The 19,073-nt window shown below is 52.4% G+C and overlaps 1 protein-coding gene across 2 annotated transcripts in view; it reads right to left on the bottom strand.

Moving 5' to 3' along the window:
* Positions 1–19,073, bottom strand: part of BCAP31 (B cell receptor associated protein 31) — a 167,495-nt gene that overhangs the window by 59,046 nt on the left and 89,376 nt on the right. For both annotated transcript variants that reach the window (XM_085629795.1, XM_085629796.1), the window contains exon 4: positions 17,208–17,352. In XM_085629795.1, coding sequence (XP_085485921.1) covers positions 17,208–17,352 — 145 coding nt within the window. The remainder of the gene's footprint in view (positions 1–17,207; positions 17,353–19,073) is intronic.

The raw sequence follows: 19,073 nt of genomic DNA, 5'->3' as shown, positions 1-19,073 counted from the left end.
TAGGGCTGGTGCCCTTTGATGTCCGGACCCTCGCACTTGGAGGTCGGAGGGTCCGGGATGAAGGTGTCCAGACACCCAGCAGGGGGTGGAGCCAGCGCCTGGGGGAGCTGGAGGCGATCGGCACCTGGCGGGGGGAAGAGCCCTTGACACTTCGTTCTCCCATTGACCTGCCAAGTGGTCCGCTCACCTCCTGGGTGGATGGTGGTGCCGGGATGTCGGGGCCGGCCAGGCCCGGGGTTAGGGTCGAGGGGAGGCCATGCGGCCGCGTGGTGCAGGGCCCAAGATGGCGGCTTGACCCGGCCGGGGAAGCCGGTGGGGCTGGACCCCGTGATGAGTAGGGGTCCGAGGGCAGAGGGTCCGTCGGGAGGCGGAGTACAGGTGCTTGCCGCGGGGATATGCCAGGTGGGCCGGAGTTCGGGCCCTGTCGAGCGGGGAGGGAGCAAGCCGTCTGTGAGGCCTGTCCAACAAGGCACACACCTTGAGGCATGCAATGCATGGTGCTGCTCTGCCACAAGACTAATCACCGCGGTCGAATACCCAAACCAGGCACACACCTTGAGGCATGCAATGCATGGTGCTGCTCTGCCACAAGACTAATCACCGCGGTCGAATACCCAAACCAGGCACACACCTTGAGGCATGCAATGCATGGTGCTGCGCTGCCACAAGACTAATCACCGCGGTCGAATACCCAAACCAGGCACACACCTTGAGGCATGCAATGCATGGTGCTGCGCTGCCACAAGACTAATCACCGCGGTCGAATACCCAAACCAGGCACACACCTTGAGGCATGCAATGCATGGTGCTGCTCTGCCACAAGACTAATCACCGCGGTCGAATACCCAAACCAGGCACACACCTTGAGGCATGCAATGCATGGTGCTGCGCTGCCACAAGACTAATCACCGCGGTCGAATACCCAAACCAGGCACACTCCTTGAGGCATGCAATGCATGGTGCTGCGCTGCCACAAGACTAATCACCGCGGTCGAATACCCAAACCAGGCACACACCTTGAGGCATGCAATGCATGGTGCTGCGCTGCCACAAGACTAATCACCGCGGTCGAATACCCAAACCAGGCACACACCTTGAGGCATGCAATGCATGGTGCTGCGCTGCCACAAGACTCATCACCGCGGTTGAATACCCAAACCAGGCACACACCTTGAGGCATGCAATGCATGGTGCTGCGCTGCCACAAGACTAATCACCGCGGTCGAATACCCAAACCAGGCACACACCTTGAGGCATGCAATGCATGGTGCTGCGCTGCCACAAGACTCATCACCGCGGTCGAATACCCAAACCAGCCACACACCTTGAGGCATGCAATGCATGGTGCTGCGCTGCCACAAGACTCATCACCGCGGTCGAATACCCAAACCAGGCACACACCTTGAGGCATGCAATGCATGGTGCTGCGCTGCCACAAGACTCATCACCGCGGTCGAATACCCAAACCAGGCACACACCTTGAGGCATGCAATGCATGGTGCTGCGCTGCCACAAGACTCATCACCGCGGTCGAATACCCAAACCAGGCACACACCTTGAGGCATGCAATGCATGGTGCTGCGCTGCCACAAGACTAATCACCGCGGTCGAATACCCAAACCAGGCACACACCTTGAGGCATGCAATGCATGGTGCTGCGCTGCCACAAGACTAATCACCGCGGTCGAATACCCAAACCAGCCACACACCTTGAGGCATGCAATGCATGGGGCTGCGCTGCCACAAGGCCACTTACACAGGTCAAACATCCCACCAGAGCAAACACCTAGAAGTGATGCCATGCATGGGGCTGTGCGGCCACAGCCCCCCACACCTCGGTCTACTATTCAAACCTTGCACACACCTTGAGGCATGCAATGCATGGTGCTGCGCTGCCACAGGACTAATCACCGCGGTCGAATACCCAAACCAGGCACACACCTTGAGGCATGCAATGCATGGTGCTGCGCTGCCACAGGACTAATCACCGCGGTCGAATACCCAAACCAGGCACACACCTTGAGGCATGCAATGCATGGGGCTGCGCTGCCACAGGACTAATCACCGCGGTCGAATACCCAAACCAGGCACACACCTTGAGGCATGCAATGCATGGTGCTGGGCTGCCACAAGACTCATCACCGCGGTTGAATACCCAAACCAGGCACACACCTTGAGGCATGCAATGCATGGTGCTGCGCTGCCACAAGACTAATCACCGCGGTCGAATACCCAAACCAGGCACACACCTTGAGGCATGCAATGCATGGTGCTGCGCTGCCACAAGACTCATCACCGCGGTCGAATACCCAAACCAGGCACACACCTTGAGGCATGCAATGCATGGTGCTGCGCTGCCACAAGACTCATCACCGCGGTCGAATACCCAAACCAGGCACACACCTTGAGGCATGCAATGCATGGTGCTGCGCTGCCACAAGACTAATCACCGCGGTCGAATACCCAAACCAGGCACACACCTTGAGGCATGCAATGCATGGTGCTGCGCTGCCACAAGACTCATCACCGCGGTCGAATACCCAAACCAGGCACACACCTTGAGGCATGCAATGCATGGTGCTGCGCTGCCACAAGACTCATCACCGCGGTCGAATACCCAAACCAGGCACACACCTTGAGGCATGCAATGCATGGTGCTGCGCTGCCACAAGACTAATCACCGCGGTCGAATACCCAAACCTTGCACACACCTTGAGGCATGCAATGCATGGTGCTGCGCTGCCACAGGACTAATCACCGCGGTCGAATACCCAAACCAGGCACACACCTTGAGGCATGCAATGCATGGTGCTGCGCTGCCACAAGACTAATCACCGCGGTCGAATACCCAAACCAGGCACACACCTTGAGGCATGCAATGCATGGTGCTGCGCTGCCACAAGATTAATCACCGCGGTCGAATACCCAAACCAGGCACACACCTTGAGGCATGCAATGCATGGTGCTGCGCTGCCACAAGACTCATCACCGCGGTCGAATACCCAAACCAGGCACACACCTTGAGGCATGCAATGCATGGTGCTGCGCTGCCACAAGGCCACTTACACAGGTCAAACATCCCACCAGAGCAAACACCTAGAACTGATGCCATGCATGGGGCTGTGCGGCCACAGCCCCCCACACCTCGGTCTACTATTCAAACCTTGCACACACCTTGAGGCATGCAATGCATGGTGCTGCGCTGCCACAGGACTAATCACCGCGGTCGAATACCCAAACCAGGCACACACCTTGAGGCATGCAATGCATGGTGCTGCGCTGCCACAAGACTAATCACCGCGGTCGAATACCCAAACCAGGCACACACCTTGAGGCATGCAATGCATGGTGCTGCGCTGCCACAAGACTAATCACCGCGGTCGAATACCCAAACCAGGCACACACCTTGAGGCATGCAATGCATGGTGCTGCGCTGCCACAAGACTCATCACCGCGGTCGAATACCCAAACCAGGCACACACCTTGAGGCATGCAATGCATGGGGCTGCGCTGCCACAAGACTCATCACCGCGGTCGAATACCCAAACCAGGCACACACCTTGAGGCATGCAATGCATGGTGCTGCGCTGCCACAAGACTAATCACCGCGGTCGAATACCCAAACCAGGCACACACCTTGAGGCATGCAATGCATGGTGCTGCGCTGCCACAAGACTAATCACCGCGGTCGCATACCCAAACCAGGCACACACCTTGAGGCATGCAATGCATGGTGCTGCGCTGCCACAGGACTAATCACCGCGGTCGAATACCCAAACCAGGCACACACCTTGAGGCATGCAATGCATGGTGCTGCGCTGCCACAAGACTAATCACCGCGGTCGCATACCCAAACCAGGCACACACCTTGAGGCATGCAATGCATGGTGCTGCGCTGCCACAGGACTAATCACCGCGGTCGAATACCCAAACCAGGCACACACCTTGAGGCATGCAATGCATGGTGCTGCGCTGCCACAAGACTAATCACTGCGGTCGAATACCCAAACCTTGCACACACCTTGAGGCATGCAATGCATGGTGCTGCGCTGCCACAGGACTAATCACCGCGGTCGAATACCCAAACCAGGCACACACCTTGAGGCATGCAATGCATGGGGCTGCGCTGCCACAAGGCCACTTACACAGGTCAAACATCCCACCAGAGCAAACACCTAGAAGTGATGCCATGCATGGGGCTGTGCGGCCACAGCCCCCCACACCTCGGTCTACTATTCAAACCTTGCACACACCTTGAGGCATGCAATGCATGGTGCTGCGCTGCCACAGGACTAATCACCGCGGTCGAATACCCAAACCAGGCACACACCTTGAGGCATGCAATGCATGGTGCTGCGCTGCCACAAAACTAATCACCGCGGTCGAATACCCAAACCAGGCACACACCTTGAGGCATGCAATGCATGGTGCTGTGCTGCCACAAGACTCATCACCGCGGTCGAATACCCAAACCAGGCACACACCTTGAGGCATGCAATGCATGGTGCTGCGCTGCCACAAGGCCACTTACACAGGTCAAACATCCCACCAGAGCAAACACCTAGAAGTGATACCATGCATGGGGCTGTGCGGCCACAGCCCCCCACACCTCGGTCTACTATTCAAACCTTGCACACACCTTGAGGCATGCAATGCATGGTGCTGCGCTGCCACAGGACTAATCACCGCGGTCGAATACCCAAACCAGGCACACACCTTGAGGCATGCAATGCATGGTGCTGCGCTGCCACAAGACTAATCACCGCGGTCGAATACCCAAACCAGGCACACACCTTGAGGCATGCAATGCATGGTGCTGCGCTGCCACAAGACTAATCACTGCGGTCGAATACCCAAACCTTGCACACACCTTGAGGCATGCAATGCATGGTGCTGCGCTGCCACAGGACTAATCACCGCGGTCGAATACCCAAACCAGGCACACACCTTGAGGCATGCAATGCATGGGGCTGCGCTGCCACAAGACTCATCACCGCGGTCGAATACCCAAACCAGGCACACACCTTGAGGCATGCAATGCATGGTGCTGCGCTGCCACAAGACTCATCACCGCGGTCGAATACCCAAACCAGGCACACACCTTGAGGCATGCAATGCATGGGGCTGCGCTGCCACAAGACTCATCACCGCGGTCGAATACCCAAACCAGGCACACACCTTGAGGCATGCAATGCATGGTGCTGCGCTGCCACAGGACTAATCACCGCGGTCGAATACCCAAACCAGGCACACACCTTGAGGCATGCAATGCATGGTGCTGCGCTGCCACAAGGCCACTTACACAGGTCAAACATCCCACCAGAGCAAACACCTAGAAGTGATGCCATGCATGGGGCTGTGCGGCCACAGCCCCCCACACCTCGGTCTACTATTCAAACCTTGCACACGCCTTGCGGCATGCAATGCAGGATGCTGCGCTCCCACAAGACGACTCACGCACGTCAAGTATTCCAACACAACATCCACCTACAGGACATGCAGTGCGTGCAGCGGCGCCGCCCTCCCAGTTTCCGCATGCTGGGGGCACGTTAGCGTGTTTCAATAAAACCTTGGAACATCTGAGCGAATTAAAAGACGAAAAAAAGTCTAACACTGGAAACCAATGCATTGAAAGAGGGTCCTGAGCAGGCACAGGGGAAGGGACGGGGCGAGTGCTCTGCTGGGAAGAGGATAGTTCCTATCATTGCATATGGGATTGTGAAGTGTCAAGAAGCGGCCGCAGCCTGCAGTTAACTGGAGATGGAAGACTTTAGTTTAGCCCACAACTGTGGGTCCACATCGTTGTGGGCTAAACTAAAGTCCTCCATTGGCCAGCAGCATGGGGCGGCTCTCAGTCATTCCATGGCTGCTCAGTGGATCATGGGTGGGTTCATGCGGTGGACTGGTAACGTACTGGGAGATGGGCACGGCCTGCAGCAGGTCTGTCCTATGCGAGTCTAAAAGTGTCAAGGGTTTTAAGGGACTGATTATGCGGTCTGTACGAACTACAACCGACTGCCCGACCGCCAAGAGTTATAGAATTATTGCGGGCTAGTAAGGTTATACATTGTAATTTTATTTTCGAGCGCTTACTACCCCAGCAAGGCATTCAAGCGCTGCGCGCTGAGCCGTCCGCTGCTCCGGTGACCACGGCTAGGGTCTTAATCTAGTTATTGTGCTGAAGCAAAGCCCTCCATGGACAGAACCCGAACAAGAAGGGTCTCGCCCAGGAGAAGCGAGCGTTTCCTTCTGTGTCCAGGTTGCTTTCAGGGATCTGGTGGCCTGTGTGGAGTTGAGATCAGTCGAGGTGGAAGTCAGTTAAAGTGAAAGCTTAGTCGATAGCTCGGTGGGTATTGGGATAAGTGTGGTGCTCATGAAAGGCGGTGCTTGCGTTTACTCCCGTCTCTTGCAGGGGATTTCAATCAAGGAAAGGAGCGCTGTGTGGCCCTTAGTGGGTTGGGGTGTGTGGGTTCATGCAGGTGGGTGGTTGGTGGGATTAACAGGTGTCATAGAGGAGACAAGGGCTCAATGTACATCTCGGTGGACAGGTTACTCTGTCAACAGTGACGGGTATCCCATCTGCTGAATTAAAAATTAAATTATATCCTAAGGGATTTATATGTCAGCGGGCAGGACACCCGTCGCCATGTTGTAACCCGCCGCCGCAGGTATCGTCAGTTTCAAAGGAGGAGTTTGCGATTCTTGAAATGTTTTGAAATGTCCCTCAGAGCCCCAAGAGGAGAGGCGCTGATCGACAAAGCGCAGTCGTCACCCACCCGTGAAGTTCGATCAAGTAAACACATATTTGTAGTTGGAAAACACGACGCGGCAGCTAAAAGTAAAGAATGCCGCAGCTGTGCAGCTAGAGCCGCCGTGGATGGATGCGCTGTGCATGTTCTGCCATCTAGCGGCTGCTCAATAAATTACAACATGTTGACATCAGAGTTTATACCCAAACTAGGACTTCGGTAAGAAGCCCACAGGGCGACAGGTTTCTGAAGACATTTTTCGTGTAACGAGAAATAGGTTTGAAAAGGGCAAACTGCCCACACTCCCTGTGAAGATACACACCACTGCAATGCACCTTGTGTATCCTTCATGTACGTGCGATACAGGTTGGTTCTATACGGGGTGTGAGCTCTTCAAACTCGTTTGGAAGTGTACTTTTTAAAACCAACTTGTCGCCCCGTTCTTGGTATACGCTTCGTATTGGGCCCAGGTTCGGGTCATGGACCTGTGCCCTCTTTGGGGTGGGCATGCGGGGAGAAGCGCACCTGGACAGATCTCTTCGGCTCGAAGGGTAAGGCGCGTCACACCCCTTGAGGGGAAACTGTACTTGGTACAGATGGTGAAGTCACCTCCTGCAGTTACCCAGTGTCCAGGATGTTGGTAAGTCACGTGGTTCGTGCGCTTGCTGGAGACGTGTGTGCAATTCATCTAAAATGATGCCCACCTTCCCTATCCCCTCTCAGCCTTGCTGTGTGTGTGGGATGTTTGTCTCACCCAACTGTCTTTCTCCAAACCGGCCCTCTCCCTGGGTCATTAAGAGAACCTTTCGCCGCCTGTGCCCTGCTTTGGTCCGACGCCCCCCTCTCCCGAGGAGACCACCACAAAGCGACCACCGAGTCAGCGGACATCCATCCATGCAGCGTTAACAATTCGATATCAGTGGGGGTGGGCTGCGGATTACAGACCAGGGGTCCCCTGCCCTCTGAGCAGCGAGAGCTAGCGCAGGGCTATGACACCTACTGTGAGCTCCTGCCTCAAATACATGGCTTTGGTAACACAGAAGGGCAGCCGCGGGAACACGGACCCTCCCGCACTCAGGCTTGCTTCACTCAGTGCACAGCACTGAAGGCAGAGCTGTACTGGGAAAGATTCCTCAGGGTGGCTCTCAGTGACCAGTTCGGCCTCTGTACTCCGGTTTATATCGAACCTGTGCGGTTCGGGTGTCTCGCCTGGGTTTACGGCCTCCTGCTCATGCGACGACACCACTCACTAGGAGAGCCAGGCCCCAAAGACCTTCAGAATCTGCCCAATAGCCTTACAGTCCATCAGCTGATGTCCGGAAACTGGCCCAGTCTTAATGCTCAAGATGAAGAACACGCAGAGGCAGGCTTCACATGGCGCTACAAGGAAATATATCAGCGCAGTCTCCCCAGTACTGGTAAGAATACCTTTGAGACAAACCTGAAACACTGATGAATCAATGAAGAGATTGCTCTAGGAACGAAATTACCTTTGAAGGAGAAAAGAAAGGAGAGAAAGAAAAATAAAGCAAGAAAGAAAAGGGGAGCAAGGAAAGAAGGAGGAATGAGAAGAAAGGATGAAGGACCAGAGGGTAGGAAGAACAGAGGGGGTGAAGGAGAGGGGGAAAAGGAAGGAGAATACATCTACGTAAGGTGAAGAAAGAATCAAGAAAGGAAACAAGAGAAAAAAGAAAATAATGAAAACTTTAACAAAAGGAAATGGGAATAAAGGGAACAATAAATAGATAAAATAAGGGAAGAAGAAAAGGAGAGACAAAACAAAGCGGAGACTGGGGAAGAAAGGCCAAAGAAGACAAGAAGGAAAAGAAAGGAAAGAAGGAACAAACAAGATCAATAAAAATAGGAAAGAGAAAGATAGAAGAAAGCTAAAAAAAAAAAAGAAAAAAAACGCAAGCATAAGAGTGAGGGAGAAAAATGAGAGTAATACAAATAAGAATAAACTGAAAGAAAGGGAGACAGACTTCTTTCCCTTGACATTTTTAGGTCTCGCCTGGCTATCGCGTAAGCGATCGCAAGGCGAGACTTATGTAGGGGCTTCAGAAAATGCTCCCAAAAACTTCCCAGGCGGATCGTGTGGCGGTTACGCGCACAACCACGCGCATTCCATTTGCCACCAGCTACTTCCTGCGCGTGCGCCGCCTCACGCATTCAGAGAGATTTAGTAAGGGGCACAAGACCTTAGGCATGCGGTTTATGGCCAGTGCATGTGAGGCATTCAAGCGCGAAGCTGGCATCTGGCATCGGACTTGAAAGCAGCAGACTGATTTCGCCAGCGCGCGCTCGCTTCCTGCATCCCCTCTTCAAACAATTAACTTTCGTTATAACTCACACCCCATATGCTCGTTCCCTCCCACCCTTCCTTTGATGTCCGCTTTTCTTGTTGTGTACAAACCACGCTACACACTGCTGCACGCCACACACTGCTGCACGCCGCACACTCCTGCACGCCGCACACAGCTGCGCACACTGCTTCATTACACACTGCTGCACGCCACACACTGCTGTACGCCACACACTGCTGCACGCCACACACTGCTGCACGCCACACTGCATTACTCAGTGCTGCACGACACTGCTGCATGCAGCACACTGCTGCACGCCGCACACTGCTGCACGCCGCACACTGCTGCACGCTGCTTTTATGCGAGTTTATGCTACTGACATTGTAAACCAAACCAAAACATAAATAAAAGGCATTGTAATTTTACAATGCCAATAGCTCAAACTCTTATAAATGCAAGACCTATTGCATTGCAATTGCTTGTTTCGATTTGTTCCCTTCATTCCTTTTTAGGTCTCGCCTGACCCCGCGCATGCGCTGGTCTGGTGAGACTTATTGAGAGGGCTCCAAAAAGTGCTACCAGGTCAGCCTAGAGCTACAGTGCAAGTGTGCGCGCGCCGCGCTTTACCGCGATTACTTTCACTTTCGCGGCCGCTTTGCAAAGTCAATAGGTCTCGCTTTTGGGACCTTATATGTATTTAGTTATGCAACTGTTGCATGGCTAAACACTTATAAGGTCCCAAAGGCAAGACCTATTGGCTAAGCCAATGCTTGTTTTTCTTCACTTGAATAAACAGCACTGCTAGTTTCAGGCCCGGCCCCTCCTCGGGCAGCGCACAGGGGAGGAGGCAGCACACAGGGCAGGGGGCAGCACACAGGGCAGGGGGCAGCACACAGGGCAGGGGGCAGCACACAGGGCAGGGGGCAGCACACAGGGCAGGGGGCAGCACACAGGGCAGGGGGCAGCACACAGGGGAGGGGGCAGCACACAGGGGAGGGGGCAGCACACAGGGGAGGGGGCAGCACACAGGGGAGGGGGCAGCACACAGGGGAGGGGGCAGCTTTGGCTGCCTCTCGCCCCCTTCCATTCCGGGAGCAGGCGCGACTCCGCAGGGACCAACTCTTTCAAACTTGAGGACGATTAGATTTAAATGCCCACATAATGGGGGAGGGGGTGCACCCCTTTGGTCCTTAGAAGCTCCACTCCTGCTCTTGGGACGCCTCCTCTGCTCGCCTCAAGCTTGCTCTGCATGCTGCCAATCAAGAGGGCGTCTCTTGCGGTTCGCTCTGCACAGTGAGGTATTCAGGGTACACGGAGGCTATGCTCACTAGGGGCTCCTCGTGAGAGCACGCAGATGCCTGTGGCCAGCTCACCCTGAGTGGGTCTGAGTCGGATCTCAGCCCCTGGCTGATTAACTTCCGAAGGGACAGATAGACCGCTTCCTGCCCAGAAGGCTCAGCCTTCCTGCCCAGAAGGCTCAGCCCTGGAGCATCAGGCTCATCTGGAGCAGGGCAGCCGTCCTACCTCTTCCTCCACTCCCAGGGTTTATTTCTAGAGTTCCTTGGGGGTAGGCAGCGCCTCATAAGGCACCTGAGTGTGAGCATCAGGACGCTTCTAGGCCTTTGACTGCAAAGTCCACGCTGGTTCTGTTTCCCAAAGCACCCAACACAAGAGGGAGATGGAGGGGCGTCACCGCAACCCCCCAATCAATAAAGTAACCACAATTAAGGGCGATAGCCTGCACAATAAGGCCAATTTTGGTCCATGCCAAAGTTAGATCCCCAAAAATTCCCAAATGGGTCCCAAAAGAATAATTATCCATATCCACAAAGTGCCAATTAGATTGGCTGAAGAGGCCTCACTTGCGGCACGCTTCATCATCAGTGACCCCATCCCAGCCTGGTAAGAAGGTCCGACCAGGGCGAACTCACCCTCCATAAGAGGGAGCTCGGAGATAAAAACTAACTGGACAAGAGGGGATCCAGACACGCTAAAAATAGCTTCAGGTAAATCCAGGATAAGAACTTCATTTGCGAGTACCTTCAGTAGAACAAAAAACCAACAGGAGGATGGCAAATGCGTACAATGACCCAACCATCCATTATAAGCCAACTTGTTTCTGCCCTCGATCTTCCAATACTGGTCAGGGGTATTCATCAGGGCCAATGGGGTACTCGGTCTCTATATCTCACACTAAGTCAGAGTGTGACAAGGATAGAGGTCAACGCGAGTCCTACCTAGACAATCCTGGGACAAGGTTCCCAGACTCTAGGGAACTAGAGCTTCACGGTCTAGGATGAGATGGTATATTCTGTAGTCACACTCTGGGGTCATGTGAAATGAGGGTTATCACTTTCTACAATAAATATGGCTTCAGGAAGGATCTACACTCGTACAATGTTTGGCTTCATGAAGGTTTTAGTTACACTGGTCACAATATGGGCTCCAAGTAACAAGTAGGGCATCATGGCTTTAGTTACACCCATCACAACATGGGCTGGAACTAACAAGTTGGGCGTCATGGCTTTAGTTACACAGGTCACAACATGGGCTCCAAGTAACAATTAGGGCGTCATGGCTTCAGTTACACCGGTCACAACATGGGCTCTAAGTAACAATTAGGACGTCACGGCTTCAGTTACAACAGTCACAACATGGGCTCCAAGTAACAAGTAGGGCGTCATGGCTTTAGTTACACCAACATGGCCTAGAAGTAAAAAGTAGGGCGTTATGGCTTTAGTTATGCCAACATGGGCTAAAAATAACAAGTAGGGCGTCATGGCTTTAGTTCTACCAATATGGGCTAGAAGTAACAAGTAGGGCGTGATCAATCAAACATTTGTAGAGCGCACTGCATACCCATGAGGGTCTCAAGGTGCTGGGAGGGGGCGCTACTGATCGAACAGGATCTACACTCGTACAATGTTTGGCTTCATGAAGGTTTTAGTTACACCGGTCACAATATGGGATCAAAAGTAACAAGTAGGGCGTCATGGCTTCAGTTACACCGGTCACAACATGGGCTCCAAGTAACAATTAGGGCGTCACGGCTTCAGTTACACCAGTCACAACATGGGCTGGAAGTAACAAGTAGGGTGTCATGGCCTTAGTTACACCAACATGGGCTAAAAGTAACAAGTAGGGCGTCATGGCTTTAGTTCTACCAATATGGGCTAGAAGTAACAAGTAGGGCGTGATCAATCAAACATTTGTAGAGTGCACTGCATACCCAGGAGTGTCTCAAGGCGCTGGGAGGGGGCGCTACTGATCGAACAGCCACGTCTTGAGTAGCCTCCTGAAGGTCAGCAGGTCTTGGGTCTGTCGTACGCTCAGTGGGAGGGTGTTCCAGGTCTTGGCGGCTAGGTGGGAGAAGGATCTCCCGCCGGTGGTTGTTCTTCGGATGCGCAGGACGGTGGCAAGTGCGAGGTCGGTGGAGCGGAGCTGGCGGTTGGGGATGTAGGAGGAAAGTAGTCTGTTGAGGTAGGCTGGGCCGGTCTTGTGGAGTGCCTTGTGTGCATGGATGAGGAGCTTGAAGGATGTCCTCTTGTTGATGGGCAGCCAGTGCAGGTTTCTCAGGTGGGGGGGGGGGGTGATGTGGCTGTGGCATGCTACGTCAAGAATCAGTCGTGCCGAGGCGTTTTGGATGCGTTGCAGTCGTTTGAAGAGCTTGGTCGGGGTTCCCGCGTAGAGGGCGTTTCCGTAGTCGAGTCTGCTGACAAGGGCCTGTGTGACTGTTCTTCTTGTATCTGTCGGGATCCACCTGTAGATCTTGCGGAGCATGCGGAGGGTGTTGAAGCAGGAGGAGGAGGAGACGGCGTTGACTTGCTTGGTCATGTAAAGCGTTGAGTCGAGGATGAATCCCAGGTTGCGTGCGTGGTCTGTGGATGTTGGGGCTGTTCCCAGTGCCGTCGGCCACCAGGAGTCGTCCCAGGCTGAAGGGTTGGAGCCGAGGATGAGGACCTCAGTCTTGTCCGAGTTCAGCTTCAGACGGCTGGTCTTCATCCAGTCGGCGACGGCCTTCATTCCTTCGTGGAGGTTGCCTTTGGTGGTGATGGGGTCCTTGGTGAGGGAGAGGATCAGTTGAGTGTTGTCGGCCTAGGAGATTATGTTGGGTCGTACTGTCAGACGACGTGTGCAAGCGAGGCCATGTAAATGTTGAACAGTGTCGGGCTGAGGGAAGATCCCTGAGGTCCGCCGCAGATGATCTCGGAGGCTTCGGATCGGAATGGGGGGAGGCGGACGCTCTGGGTTCTGCCGGAGAGGAAGGCTCCTTGCTGTTGTGTGCGTTGTTGTCGAGGCAGACTTTGAAGGAGGTCCTCTTGGCAGTCCTGATGAGGTGATGGTGGTTGCGGGTGGCGTGCTTGTGGGCTGCGTGGCTGTCCGGAGTCTGTTCGCTGTGCCATTTCTTCTCTAGTTTCCGTCAGGCTCGCTTGGAGGCTAGGAGATCTGGGGTGAACCAGCAGTCCCTCTTTCTGGGGTCTCTGTGGGGGTTTTCTTCAGTGGGGCGAGGGTGTTGGCGCAGTCGTCAACCCAGTGTCTGAGGCTGTGGGCAGCGTCGGTGTTGGAGGGTTCAGTGGGTGGGCTGAGAGCGAGGTTTGCGTGTAGTTTGTCTTCGGTGATTTTGCTCCAGCAGCGGCGAGGGATCTGTTGGTGAGGTGGTGTGTGGTGGGTTTCTGGAAGGTTAAGTGGATGCAGCGGTGGTCAGTCCAGAGGAGTTCGGTGGTGTGGCTGAAGGAGGAGTGGGGGCTTGAGGAGAAGACTGGGTCGAGCGTGTGGCCGGCGGAGTTGGTGGGCGTAGTGATGAGTTGCCTCAGTCCGAGGTTGGCGAGGTTATCGATCAGGGTTGTCTAGTTGCTGTCATTGTTGTTCTCAAGGTGAAAGTTCAGGTCTCCGAGGAGGATGTAGTCGGTGGAGGTCAGGGCGTGCTTGCTGATGAAGTCGGCGATGGAGTCGCTGAACTGGGGTCGGGGTCCGGGGGGTCTGTAGACAAGGGTGCCTCTGAGGGTGGAGTTGGGGGTCTGTGTGGATCTGCAAATACATGTGTTCGGCGGTGCGGAGTGTGTCGTTGGTGCTGGTCGAGACCATGATGCTGTTCTTGTAGACGATGGCGATTCCTCCTCCGACTCTATGGCGATGTCGGGTGCGGAGGAGTCGTTCATCCAAGTCTCTGTCAGGAAGGCAACGTCCGGGGACGATGTTTCGAGCAGGTCCCAGAGCTCGACGGCGTGTTTGCGTGCGGATTCAGTGTTCAGTAGGATGCATCGGAGGTGGTTGAGGTCTTTCTTGGCGGGTTGTTCGGCGGCTCGGAGGCTGGTGTAGCTGCAGTTCCAGCAGGTGAAGGGACAGTGTGTGCGTTTCGGGGCAGCCTTGAAGCAGGTGTGGGTCCGTCGGGGTTGAGAGGGGTCCGTCGGGGGTTGAGAGCGTGGAGTGTGCTGGCATCGTAGTGGCGGCTGTCGTAGCGGCGGGTGCGGGGACCAGGGGTTCTGGTGCTGGGCGCGGTCCGGGCACAGACAGGCCTGCCTTAGGAGCAGCGCGCGCGGCCTCACAGCAGCCGCCATATATGGGGAGGTGGGAGGAAGGAGCAGGCGGGAGGCAGGGGCATCGAATGGGCAGTGAGGGGGCGGGGCCACAGGGGACGCAGCGTTGGGACCGGCGAGGGCACCAAAGGCAACCGGGCACAAATCAGTGGGCAGCGAGGGGGAACAGAAGGCAAAGAGGGCACAGAATGAAGGGGCAACGAGGGGAACAGAAGGCAAGCAAAACGGGCACAGAAAGAATGCAGGCGCAGGGGGGAGACAGGCAACAGCGGTCACAGACACCAGAAGACAGTATGGGCAGTACAGGGAAAGACAGAGACAGCGACAGTGATACAAACCTAAGGCCTACCACTGGCCACCAGGGATGAGGCGCAGGTGGTAGCTTGCGGGTGGAGGAGGGCCTCAACTTCTACAGCAGCGGCAGCTGGGGCTGGGGCAGGGTCAGGACACCCAGGCAGAGCTGTGTGGTGGGGGAGCGACCGACCTACCTAACGTGGTCAAGGCTTTAGTTACACCGGTCACAACATGGGATAGAAGTAACAAGTAGGGCATCATGGATTTAGTTATACTAATATGGGCTAGATTAAGTAACAAGTAGGGCGTCATGGCTTCAGTTACACCGGTCACAACATGGGCTAGAAGTAACAAGTAGGGCGTCATGGCTTTAGGTATATCAATATGGGTTGGAAGTGACAAGGTGGGCTTCATGGCTTTAGGTACACCGGTCACAACATGGGCTAGAAGTAACAAGTAGGGCGTCATGGCTTTAGGTATATCAATATGGGCTGGAAGTGACAAGGTGGGCTTCATGGCTTTAGGTACACCGGTCACAACATGGGCTAGAAGTAACAAGTAGGGTGTCATGGCTTTAATTACACCGGTCACAACATGGGCTAGAAGTAACAAGTAGGGCGTCATGGCTTTAGTTACACGGGTCACAATATGGGCTGGAAGTGACAAGTAGGGCATCATGGCTTTCCTTTTCCAAGCCATGCGTCAGGTGCCTGTCCCTACACAAGACACACAAATATTAATTATTCCTATACACTCGCACGAGGAGAAGCAGGTCCCTCGCCTTCAGCCAGATCCTAAATGTATCATTAAAGAGGCAGACGTTTGAATCCAAATGATTTTCTAAAGTTTTTAATTAGAGAGGGTGGGGGGCAAACAGTGATGCGTGTTGGTCGACATCAATTTTCTAGGATTCTCAGTTTCGCACCAAAGCGAACTCTTTGGCTCAATCACATCCTCAATTTGTAACTATCAACATGAGAATGATATCAATACTTTTGTTGGTATTTTTCAACATCTGTTGTAGACTTTAGAAAGGCATCACTCACTTGCTAGAGGATTGATAGGTTTTTGAGTAACACCAGGAGCAAGTGAGCAAGAATGCCCAGGTATCTTTAGCAATAAAGAAAATCTATGGATTTATTTGGGAAAACCCAACACACAGTACTCCGATCTACGCAATATTTGTAAACCAAGACAATCTTGGAGCCTCAGACCAACATTAAACTTCACTTCGATTTTGGACAAGTACCCTTGTCCATCAGTTTCCCGTAGCCTTCATCAAATGTGTGACCCATCCCTATATCAATCATAAACCCTACCCTCATAAAGAGCTTGCATGAACTGCCATGCAAAGAACTTAAAGCAGAAAACGTCCAAATTGTCACATTGAATGGCAGCTCACTGACTGCAAATCGCTCCAGCACTGTACTCACAAGCTTTGAATATATTGAAGATTCCACATCAGTGTCTCATTTCACCTCAGGTTTGCCTATGGTAATGTTTCCAACGTTTTCATCCCATCTAGCATAATAACTCAAAATAATTGAGGGCAGAGTGGAATAACTAAGAGAATGAATCCACAGGTTATTTATTAGTTTTGTGCTCACACTGACATTTTCTTACAGTGAGCTTAGAGGCAGCCCATTGCTTACCAGTGGTTGGCTCCATTGTCACTCATCTACTTGCTTCTTATTGGTCGGCTTCAATAGATTTTATTCCAATTCGTGTTTGTCCCTCCCCTGGAGTATGGATTGGTTACTTGCATCCTCCCGCTGCTCATTTTTCAGGTGCTACTATTTTCCTTGTGTTTAAGCGGTCAACGAGAACCTATGTTTTTCAGCTGTCTCCCCCGTGTACTCCCCTTTGCATGTTACTTCCTACCCCCTCCATGGTGCCGCACGCTCCACGTCCATCCAGGTTGCTTCCTTTCCCCCTCCCACTGGTGTTTTTTGCCTACCCCTCCGCCCCCCAAACTGCATCCCTCCTGCAATATGATGGGGCCACGGCTGGTCAAGTCCTAGTGCCCACCCACACGCCTCTTGTCCCCTACACAACCCCCTTCCTTCTGTTGCCCCCTACCCTTCCAGCCAGCATAAAAACACTGACATCGCTAGCGCTGGCCACATCGGAGTTCATTTTTTCTTTTTTCAGCCATGCTGCATGGCAGCAGGGCTGCTGTACTGCATGGGTAAAAAAACATTGACAATGCCAAAAACTTTTTTAGGGAAGACCTATTAATTTTGCCACAGAGGTTATGAAGCCAAAAGGGAAATTTTACCATGAAACAATATGAATTGCTTTAACTCTTCAGAAAAACTACTCACAAGGAGAGCAGTAGGGAGAAGCCGGCAATGTAGAGATTCCGCTGGGCCCGGAAAAGCTTCATGTGAATATGCTCGACTGCCACAGGGTTGTTCTTCAGGTCCACATTCTCACTGACATCGTACTTCTTGATCTCTCGTAAAGCATCTGAGGGATAGAACAGAACCAGAATTTTAATCATTTTCCTAGAGAGGCTGACTGGCGCATGTATGCCAACCGCACGGATTGGTACTGAATTGAGCGGCAGAGCAAAGGTAGCGCAAGATTCAGAACGGTCTCCCAACAAACTGTTTTCAGGGCCCCTCAAGCATCAGGCATGTTTTCATCATCAAGAAAGGTAAACACCAACATAGCTGGACAGAGAGGTGCATGAAGGCAAGTATATGCTCACATAAGAAAAATTCCATCACAAAAGTTAAACGGAGAGAGGGAGTTTGGCTATTCACGCCCTTTCTTACAGAGCGATGAATGCTTTTGAAGCACAGAACAAGTTTCATGCTATAAAAGTCACTGCAAATGTCTGGCTGTTAAACCCAGCATGGGAGAGAGCAGATTCAGCTGTGAAAGCAAAGTGAGATTTGCACATTGGGTCTTGAAGGGCAAACGCGAACATACTTCAAAAGGCAAAGATCATCATAGAAGCCACTATATAAGGGGACACTTTCACGTCAGCCAAAAATCAGGCTTGGAGTGCAGAAAGGTGCATTCCGCTACATGTTGTGGCAGCACACTGCAATTGTATGTATTGCAATTTGTATAGCGATACGACCCCTGACGAGGCGCTGAAGTGCCTTTTCGGCGAGTAGCATGCTTCTCCGGGACCCATAGAGGATTAGTGTTGAATTAGTATAGTGAAACATGCAAGTAAATTTTAAGTGGTGGGTAGGTTAGTCCGTTATTTTGATTCAGAAGGATAGAAGAGGAAAAAAGGTTTGTATTTATATAGCGCTTGTTACCCCTGATTGGGTGTTGAAGCGCGCTACTCCGGAAACCCATAAAGGATTAGTGGTGAATTAGTTTGGTGAAATATGAAAGTAATTTGAGTGGTGGATATTAGTCAGTTATTTGGAGTGAGAAGGATAGCGGAGGGATAGAAGGGGAAGAAAGGTTTGCATTCATATAGCACCTGTTACCCCTGATGGGTGTTGAAGCGCTTTTCTGGCGAGTAGCACTCTACCCCGGAGCCTATTAAGGATTAGTGTTGAAAATTAGTATAGTGAAATATGAAGTCATTTGAGTGGTGGATATGTTATTCAGTTATTTGGATAGAGAAGGGTAGGCAGCGGGATAGAAGAGGGAAAGAGGTGTGTATTTATATAGAGCTTGGGGTTTTGAAGCACTTTTTTGGCGAGTAGTACGCTACTTTGGAACCCATAAGGATTTTTTTGTCCTCTGGTTTTTAGAACATTGTTTTTTACATTGTACATAATCTGAATTAATATGTAACTGTCCTTTCTTTGTATGATCAACATATGCAATGATTTTAATTAATTATGCATAATAAATGTACTTACTTACTTAATATAAGGATTAGTGTTGAATTAGTATGGTGAAACATGAAATTAATTTGAGTGGTGGAAATGTTGGTCAGTTATTTGGAGGGGTAGAAAAGAGAAAAAGGTTTGCATTTATATAGAGATTGCAAATCTGATGGGGCGTTGAAACGCTTTATTGGCGAGTAGCACGCTACTCTGGAACCCACAAAGGATTAGTGGTGAATTAGTATAGTGGAATATGGAATTTGAGAAGTGAACACGTTAGTCTTATTTTGATTGAAAGGGATAGTAGAGGGATAGCAGATTGAAGGGTTTGTTTTTTTTAAGTCATAGCAGTAGGAGGGGGCTTTTGGATGAGTAAAACGGGTTTTT

Source organism: Triturus cristatus, chromosome 10 (assembly GCF_964204655.1).
Source record: "Triturus cristatus chromosome 10, aTriCri1.1, whole genome shotgun sequence".
NCBI lineage: Eukaryota > Metazoa > Chordata > Amphibia > Caudata > Salamandridae > Triturus > Triturus cristatus.
This window is presented reverse-complemented; position numbering and strand designations above follow the sequence as displayed.